The sequence below is a fragment of the Trichechus manatus genome, unplaced genomic scaffold (genome assembly GCF_000243295.1).
Source record: "Trichechus manatus latirostris isolate Lorelei unplaced genomic scaffold, TriManLat1.0 scaffold00001, whole genome shotgun sequence".
Lineage (NCBI taxonomy): Eukaryota > Metazoa > Chordata > Mammalia > Sirenia > Trichechidae > Trichechus > Trichechus manatus.
In genome coordinates this window covers 22,447,661-22,457,558 of record NW_004443937.1, presented here as the reverse complement: position 1 = coordinate 22,457,558, position 9,898 = coordinate 22,447,661, and the positions used below count along the sequence as shown (strand labels likewise).

At 46.2% G+C, this 9,898-nt stretch overlaps 1 protein-coding gene across 6 annotated transcripts in view; it reads right to left on the bottom strand.

Moving 5' to 3' along the window:
- Nucleotides 1-248: 248 nt before the first annotated feature.
- Nucleotides 249-9,898, bottom strand: part of SNRK (SNF related kinase) — a 69,597-nt gene continuing 59,947 nt past the window's right edge. For all 6 annotated transcript variants that reach the window (XM_004368439.2, XM_023726086.1, XM_023726073.1 and 3 more), the window contains 2 exons: nt 7,414-7,548; nt 249-2,595 (listed from right to left, as the gene is read on the bottom strand). In XM_004368439.2, coding sequence (XP_004368496.1) covers nt 1,377-2,595; nt 7,414-7,548 — 1,354 coding nt within the window. In that variant the 3' untranslated portion in view covers nt 249-1,376. The remainder of the gene's footprint in view (nt 2,596-7,413; nt 7,549-9,898) is intronic.

Below are 9,898 nucleotides of genomic sequence, written 5' to 3'. Positions count from 1 at the left end.
GTGGGGAGGCCCCGGGTCCCGGCCACTGGTGGGGCCGTGGCCCTAGCACCAGTGTCACTAAGCATTAAGACCCCCAGGGCACAGCATGAAAAAATAACACCTAGCCCCTTCCAAAATTAGCGATCTGCAATATACTGTGTCCTAACAAGATAAAATGCCACATACGATGATTATCTGGTCAAAAGTGGTCTTTGTACAGGAATAGTTTAAAGCAAGAGTTCTTTGATTATTATTCTGGCAGGAAGGCAACATGAAAAACAGCAAAAAAAAAAAAGAAGAGGGGAAAACAAGCAAGCTTTGTGGGGTTTCTTTTTCTTGCATGTGTGAATTTTACCCTTTTATGTGTTTTTCTGATTGGCCAATTTTCATAGCTGAGTCAAAGGATGTAAAAGAATGGAGATAACAGACAACTAATTACCAAACTCCTAAAAAGATCCCAACAAGTTTTTCTGTTTTTCATTTATGGGGTTTAACTCTGCCAACGTCTGTGTGCACCTCTGTGCCCACACCAGGCCCTACCGTCTATCTACACTGTGTTACAGGCACCCCTGGGTGTGCCCACAGGAAGGGTTCACACAGAGCACTGTGTTCTTCTGTTAGACAGACATATACTCTATAAGCAGAGTTAAGACATCATCAACTCACTTCATCACATTACAAAATAAGATTGTCTGCTTTTAATTAATTTATCACTACAGGGGAAGCTGCCTTATAAATCTGTGTACTTTATCTCACCTATTACAAAAACAAGGAAATCTTTTTTTGTTAAATTTTAAGAACCCAAACTTGTTTTCACACGATAGCTTAAGACAAACAGGTGTGGGTATGTTCAAATCATAGTGCTAAGGTTCCAGTGCAGACACTCGCGGCTCTCGGCTGGCTCTGCACAGGCCCGCGCTGGGCGGCACTCGCGGCACCCAGGCCGGTCCCGTCACAACGTTATTGCTTTGGTTCTGCCTCAGACACCACAGAGCACGCCTCAGAGCACGGAGTGTCCGTATCACAGAACGGCAGGACAGGAACTTAGGTTTTGCACAAGGAAACAAAAGCATTTTTTTTCTCTCTCTCTAGGTTAAGTGCAGAACATCAAATTTCTAAGTGCTCCATTTATATTAGGTTCCAAATATACATTTTAATTTAATCCTGATCATCCACATTAAAATTATAAAAGTAAAAATTACACAATAGACTTTTCGGCTGGAAAAGAAGTGTCTAGCAGCATGCACAAAGACCATGCATTGTCACATCGTCAGGCGAACAAATGACAATGTAATAAATAACTGCTCCAAGCGCCCACCGCAAAGAGTACAACAGAAAAGGGGACAGTGACGTGAGCCGGTCTTCACAGCTCTGAGCGGGACGGAGCACGGCCGCCCTCAGATGACGTGGCAGCAGCTGGCCTGGCTGGAGGCGCACAGCAGCCCCTCTTTGGGGCCCCGCTGGATGTTCACAGAGATGGTCTTTTCACACAGAGGTAGCTGTAGCACGTTGTTTTTCAGGTTCTTGCTCTTTATCCGCTCCAACTCGGCGGTAGGGGCTGACACGTGGTCAGAGAAGAACTTTATGCGGCCCACGGCAGGGGCCTGGCCCGCGTTGCCCGTAGAGCTGATGCACATTTTCCACGTGGACTTCTCTTGGACCTTCACACTGGAAAACGACAGGCCGTTCTGGGGATCGATAATGTACTTGGTGCCGCCACGGAGCTGGGAGCCGAGGCAGAGGCTCATGAGTTTGAGGCTCTCCACGAGCTCACCGGCGCTGCGGGAGGCCAGCTGCACGGAGCCGACGGGGCCGGCACAGCGGCGCGTGGTGCCCGACGTGTTGCTGGGGTTGCCCCCGGAGCCGCTGGAGGGGCTGCCCCCGCCGGCGTTACTCTCACTGGGGCTCGCCTTGTCCACCCCTCCGCTGCCGTTGCTCGGCTTGCTTTGGCCCCCGCCATCCCCCTCACTGCCAGGAGGCCCCTCGCTGCTGTCCCGGCGATGCCAGGAGTAGGTGAAGCCGCTGTCTTTATCGAGCCGCCGGCGGCTTTCAGAATCATCATCACTGGTCTCTGAACTGCTGCAGCTGGAGCCGCGGCCCTGACTTTTCCTCCGGTGGTAGCGTTTGTGAACTGTGCCCGGGGAAGCGATGTTCATTTTTAACCTGCTCAGCTTGGGAGGCAGATTCTCATCCATGTCGAACTCGTCATCAGACTCCCCCTCCTCAAAGATCTGGTTGAGGACGGGAGCACTCTTCCTAGACGTCAGGCGGTTGGTCACAGATGGCTTCCGGCGCAAAACCACTTGTGTTGAGAGGGACATGGGTTTCTTGTCCTCCTCATCTTCCTCTTCGTCTTCTTCCACCCTGAACAGACACTTGCGCCCACTGGCTGTGGGTTTCAAGCTTGCGGGTGGCCCCGCGGACAGTGCTTGCCCAGCCAGTTCAGGGAGGTCCTCTTTCTTTGCCGAGTCACACAGGCCTTTGCTCCTGTGGCCATTGAGGACACTGTCGGTAGCACGAGCGGGAGACTGAGGGACAGTCGCGTGAGACAAAGGGGTGGCCGTGAGGTCATCCTCCAGGTCCTGGGGTACATCAATTTTGGTTGGCCAAGACTGCCTATGTAACAGATTGGAAAGAGAAAAACCATGTAATAATATGCACACACTAGTAGAGTACATTATGTAAAACTTACTGGGGCAAAATCCACAGACTTTAAAAAAAAAACAAAGCAGCCGCAGCCACCTTGCAAACCCATTCAACATCCTGTAAACATCAGCAAGGCACCGGAAGGGCAAATGTGGTTTTGAAACACGGTGTAGCCTGTAGCTTATTGGTCAAATGAAAAATTTGTCATAGCTGTTCAGAAGAGAAAAAGGGGCAAAGAACTCCTCCACCTTTCCCATACAAGAGCTTTATACTACACAGAAAAACATGTTTAAAGGCATACAGGGGTTACCACCAGTGCAAAACCTGAACACCACACGTTTTGTTCCTTGGTTCTTAGATCATAACCTTTAAAGGTGTATTACTGCTAATAAAATTCACCTGAAATTTGCTCCTCTTGATTTTACAAGATGGTGAAAGAGCTCAGTGCTTACAAAAATAAACGGACACGTTTTAATGACTGTAATATGAGAATATGAAGAGACAGGTCAATGGATACTGGCAGACATAAATCTCTTCCTCGCTAATTAAGAAATGCACTTACTAAGCTAAACATAAATATATGTCTGAAATGCCCACAGAAGAGCGCTGGATAGCAAACGTCACTATTATTTAAACTGATTGTATTCTTCAATCTGGAGTCACTCAAGTGACAAGAACATAGCTATGTTCGGGAGCCAAAGACTTCTGATAATGAGGCTCTCTCGCCTCTGCTTTGAATAAACACCTTCGAATTCTCAACTGTCCCCTCTGCCCTGGGGGACAGTCTACTCCAGGGGAAAGCACACGCCACAGGCTGCTTTGATGCCAGTGACATTTAAAACAGCCAGCTTTACACTGTGGACATTTTCATCCACACCAGTTTTGTCAGCCTGAAAATAAAATCCAATTAAACCATTAGCTTTTAAAAAACTCCAAGAGATTTTATCCAGATACCTTTCCCTCAACGCGGAGCCTTATCCTCTCTCTCAAAGATGGAGTGAGTAGATTTGCTACAGTCACTACTTTGTAATTTAATAAATATTTTTTAGGTCAAGAAGTGTCTCTGGACAAGTCATCTGTCCTCCACCAACAACATCGCGCACGCCCACCGTGAGTCTCGTGGCCCCTGGAAAGCTGCACACGACACAACTGCTCCCAGAGAAAGAATCGTGTGCATAAGCGGCCTCCAAAACCCCACCCAGCAGACAGAGGAAATCCCCGTGGAGGCAGGCAAAGTGCTGATGGCATCTGTGATGCAGGAGAGCTGCAGCCAATGGGTGTGCAAAGGACAAGGAGGGCCCAGATGTGAGGGAGGCTCGTTACCCTCCCCCACTTAAAAGAAAGCCGAAAACCACCTCTCAGACCCACCCCCAGAAGCAAGATCCACGAGTGCTGCAGCTGTGGTGGCCACCATAGGGGCAGGCATCCCTGGACCAATGGCTCTTGTTCACAAATAGACCAAATCGTCAAGAGTTTACATTTATTCAGCACGTATCTGCGTCCAACACTGCTAGATGAAATAAGTCATCCTTATAGCCACAACACTGTGAGTAAATCACGTCTTATTTCAACAAAAGAGAAGGAACATTGCTAACAAGAATTATAAATGCATCAACAGCACAGTTCACACTGACTGCTCACTACAATCCAGCCACTGCTGTGAGAGGCTTACAGGGCTGAGTTCTTTTAACTCCACAATTCCATGCGGCAGGGGCTATTATCATGGCCCTTTCACAGAGGAAGAAATCAAGACGCAGAGAGGGTAAGTAACCTCCCACGGTCATACAGGTTTGAGGACAGTGACATCTGATGACAGGCTGGGTACCATGGTTGCTAAACCCCCAAGGCGGTGGCTTGACTCTGTGACCTGATGAAGCCGCGTGAACAATTTCCGGTTGAATTGATGGAGCCAATGCGGCCAGGCCTCAGTGGTTCTTCTCGTGGCCTGGTGTCTCTCTGAGGGGGTGCTGGGTGCCATGTGACTCACGCTGAGGCCAGCTCCCCGAGGACCTCCAAGCCCTCCTCCAACAGCAGCCTGACCACGCCATGTTTCCATCCCACACTGGCAGGACCCAAGAGCTCTCAAGGGCCTGCAGTCCCAAAAAACTGGAAAATCGTATTGTTTTCATAATCAATAAAGCAAGAACAAAAATTTATCAGTGACCACCATATAGAAATAACTATTACAACTGTTACAAACAAGTTTTCTTAAAATGTTCTGCACAAGAATAAACCTGTTTTAAAAAAATCCAATTGAAGCTAAGAAGCAGTAGTCCCTGAAGTGGTCCCGACCCACAACTGCCGGCAGTGTGTGAGCACATCACGCTTACAGTAAGGACATCAGTGTTTTCATTTCAGAATTACCTGGCACCATCTACCAGATGTCCCCACCCTCGCCCCGCCCCCTCCCCCAAGGGAGTTCCAACCTTGTGTGCTCAGCTCTCCTGGGCAGACTGGAAGATTCTCTGAGTCTGCAGACAACTCCCAAAGACAGTCCCAAGAGTTCTAGATTAGGAATAAATCTAAATGCCTATACCTTTCTTTTAGACTTCATATTCTGTCACAGGAACATGTGAGGCAGCCCCACACTTTTTGATGACTCAAGTAAAGTTCTAGTATATTCGGAACAGTATCAATTCCAGAATTTAAGAAACTTCAGGCTACTGGATTTGACAACTCCCAACGCCACATCCCCTCACTAATGCAGGATCCTGCCTGTATAAGCACCTCTCCTGTGAACTGAGTCAATTCTGACTCCTACATTTCTGAACTGAGAATCCTCTACTGCATTTCCCAGGGGAGTCCCCATGTTCCCATGAATTCAAGGCCTAGGACTCTGCCCCTGAACCCAAAAGTCAGAGGCCAAGTCCTCGCTTCTCTCTGCCCACCCATCAGGGTACAGACACCAGCAGCCAGGGAGAAGATCTCAGCTTCCTGTAACTGTCCCAGCAGTGCTGTCACTGATTTCCTGGGCCGTCACCTGGTCCCAACAAGTGTTGGTCAGCTTTCTGTGCTGGCGCTCCCTACCTTGACCTCCCCAACCACTAACTGCTGGTTGAAACACTAGTCTCCTGACTTTGTCCAGGCCTCTACATCCCAAGTCACTTGGACCCCAAGGCATATCTAACAACGGAGCCAAGTCAGGTCCAGGGTTTTGTCAATAAAATAAATGACAATAAAGAAAAGGCGAGGAAGCAGACCTCCGCCACCTGCAAGTGGGCCGTGTGTCACAGGAGAGAAGAGGCCCTCACAGCATCTGCCTCCAGAATCCTCAGGTGGGCAAAAGAAAAACTGCCTAGTAAGGTTGGTTTTCTTAATTTCTATAATAAAGTAAAACAGATTTAATTTATTTACCTATTTGATCAACTTCAGATTGAATCCTGACCTGTTTCACTGACCCAGAAATCAGTTCAAATCCAAATATTCTCTCCTACAAAAGACTGGTGGTGGCTCCAGAGCCGGTACAGCTATCGTGCAGGGCTGTCTGGTCTCAGGCTGCTCTTTCCCGCTAGAGGGGTGGGATCAGGACTAGGGGGATCCTCGCCTCTCAACACCAGTCTCCTGGTGTGTCTCACTCCCAAGAGTTCCCTCACTCTGGGGCCCAGTCCTCTTAAGCAGACACTATATACATCGTGCTTAGTTTTCACTGCAGAAAAATCCACCTAGGATAGGAATGAAGTCACTCAAGTCATTTTTCAGTTAAACTAAGGTCTTGAAATTCTGATTCTATGACAACCTGGGACTGCTGTCCTCCCTCTTGTCTGCCGCTCCACCCAGCCAACGAACTACACACGATGAGCTGACTACAAGTAATTTAAAATCCAACTGGTTTTCTTCCTCTTTTCCAAAAAAAAAATAATAATACACACACATATTTATATATATTTGGATGCACAAACAGAGATTTATTCAGAATCAGAAGCGCCCTTCTGTTTTTGAACCACTACAATTCCACAGATGACTTTACCCAAATGGACAAAAGATAAATAACTTTTTAAATAAATTTCATAATGATAACCTGAAAAACTAAACCTTTTCCATGCTTTGAGTTTAAGCGGAAAGTTAGCATGGCAGAAGAAAAGAGGGGGAGAGGCGGTGGAGGAGAGGGAGGAGAAGGAAGAAGGGGGAGGAGCACATGCACTACTTTACTGGAGGAGAGAGTGGTAGTGAGACATCGTAACATTGACAGCAAACACGAGGAGCCCCGTTCTAAGCACTTCACTATATTAATTCATTTATGCCTCACCACAACCCTATGGTAGACAGTGTCATTACACCCATTTTAACAGATCAGGAAACCGAGTCACAGAGAAGTTATGTGACCCGCCCAAAGTCAAGCGGCTAGTAAGCCAACTAGTTGATCTGTCTAATCCCTGAAACCCTGAGACAGCATCCTGCTGCGATGGCACAGAAATGCCATATATTTTTTTAAAAATTATTTCAAATAACTCAGGGGAAATTTCAGCCTCATTCCTGAGATGAAAAACTAAAGAAAATGACAGATTAATACATGTCAGATCTGGAAGAGTTCAATGAAAATAGTTAGCAAACTCTGGTTTGAGGCTGCCTCTCCTAACATGCTTCCCCAGCCAGGCCACCAGCCGCAGCCCCTCTTCCCACCTGGTGACAAAGGACCAACACCGTCCCAGGCACACACCAGAAACCCATGCGTGAGTCTCTCTCATGATAACTGAACTCCCTCACCCCACAGTTAGGAAGCAATTAAAAAAAAAAGTCCACTATTTCAAAACATTAACTTACTAAAATCAGTGAAGATTTTTTTCTCACCTAAACTGGGCCTTGATATTGCTAGGGCTTGCAGATCTGGTTTGTATTTCTTTCTCTTGCTTTTCTCTCAGGATCCTTTCAGCGAGCAAGAAGTAAGTAGCGGTGATGTGGTTGTATCTGTTCGTTTCCAGGGCTCTGAGGAAAACAAAGTGACAATGAACATAAGCCATACTGGTAGGTTTGCTTTTTACAAGAAGCAGAATTGTTTTTTTAAAAAAAAAAGGCACAAGCAAATGTAATTCATTGACTTGTGATTGTTAAAATTATGCAAAAAACCAAACAAAAAAAAAAAAAAAAAAACCACTAGCAGTTACTTGTCACTCTTGAAATTCTAAAACACAACTGTATACAAATATTTGTATTAGAAAAATCCACAATGCTGATGTCAGTTTTCGATGTCTAAGAAAAGGAAGCTTCCAAGAATGTACAGATTATCTGAAAACTTCATTTGTGCAGCAGTGTTTATTTTTGTTGAACTAACTTACCTGCTTCCATTACAAGTACACAGTGGAGATGAGGTGCGTGTGACACGAAAATACGCTGAAACACCAGTATCAATCGAGAAAACCAAGAAGTTATTTTTAGACTCTCTGCATTTATTGACATTTTAGGCACTAAAGAGTTATTAATGTAGTTGAGGGCATGTTGCTATTAACCTCTTCTTTGAACAAAATGAGTGTATTCATTCACCCACTTAAAACGTTACGCTCGCCAAGTCCCTAGTCTGCTAGGCACACGCCCCGGCCCGCTCTCCGGCAGCCGGCCTGCCATGAACACACTGGAAAGTGCTACACGAGCTGCTGAGGACCCCACATGGCCCAGGACACACTGGCGTTTTTCTGCAGTTAGTGAGAATGCTCACACAGAACACTTCAAAAAGAAACAACAGCGGAGCTCACTTTCTACAAAATGTAGAGTGAGGCAGGACAGGCCCAGGTTGGAGACTCCAAAGTAGGAGCCCAAAGTGAAATGCAGGGGTCAGAATTCTCTAGAGTGGTTTCTCAGCTGAGTACCAGATAAAGCAGCTGGCTTGTGTTTCGGGGACATGTCAAGGGTCTTTAAACACAGGAACCACCCTCAGAACGAGGAGCTCCTCACACCGTATACAGCAGGCCACCTGGGGTCAGCAGGTTCCCATCTCCTGCTTGGTCTGGGGCACGTGCTGAAAAATCCACCTAGGATAGGAATGAAGTCACTCAAGTCATTTTTCAGTTAAACTAAGGTCTTGAAATTCTGATTCTATGACAACCTGGGACTGCTGTCCTCCCTCTTGTCTGCCGCTCCACCCAGCCAACGAACTACACACGATGAGCTGACTACAAGTAATTTAAAATCCAACTGGTTTTCTTCCTCTTTTCCAAAAAAAAAATAATAATACACACACATATTTATATATATTTGGATGCACGCTACTCCTTTTGGATTTGTAACTGAATTTACATTAATTAAATATGACTCCACTGGGATTATTTAAACTAAAAACATTAAGGCAAACAACCCAAGTGTCCATCAACAGATGAACGGGTAAACAAAACCTGCTATGGATATACATACAATGGAGTATTATTCAGCCATAAAGAGAAATGAGCTCTGATACGTGCTACGACATGGAGGAACCTTGAAAATATTATACTGAATGAAATGAATCAGACACAAAAGGAGAAATATTGTATGATGCCACTTATATGAAATATCTGGAACAGGTCAATGCATAGACACAGAAAAATTAGTGGTTGGTTATTCAGGGGCTGAGGGAAAGGAGAATGGGGAGTTACTGCTTAATGGGTACAGAGTTTCTGCTGAGGGTGATGAAAAACTTTTGGAACGGTGGTGGTTGCGCAGCATGGTGACTGTAATTGATTTCACTGAATGGTGCACTGAAGTAAGCATGGCAAAATCTTTGTCACATATATTTTACCACCAAAAATCAAAACAAGCAAACAACAGCAACAAACACAATTAAGCCAACTCAGGGAGATACAAACGGCTTTTTATTCACTCAGAAGTGCAAAACCCTTTCCTACAAGTTCCTAGACTGAGTGTCCCTGGCAGGGCAGTGTGCCTCCCGCTCGAGATTCTCTGCTCGTTTAGGCCATTTCAGTAGCTGTGGGTCAAGTTGTGAGGGCTTATCATGATGCACTGGAAACGAGTAGAAATCTGTACTTAAACCAAAGTTAAGAAGTCGGTTTACTTTGTAAGTCTTTCTTTCCAGTGTATTAAAAGCACCCTAAACACACATGTCCTTTATGCAGACACCACCCTTCTCAGAAACCAGCCCCGCCGACAAGATGTCGCACGTGACGGCCCCACACAAAGGTCTGTAGGTCCAGTCTGCAGCCTCCTTGTCCCCGGGGGTCAGAAACTGGGTCAGGTCACCCAGCCATGCTGGAGTAACCTTCCCAATGGGAACCCCTCTTCTGCCACTCAGAGTCTACCCTCTTTCCATCATACCCAGCTGCTTCACTGAACATGTTGAAGAACTTTG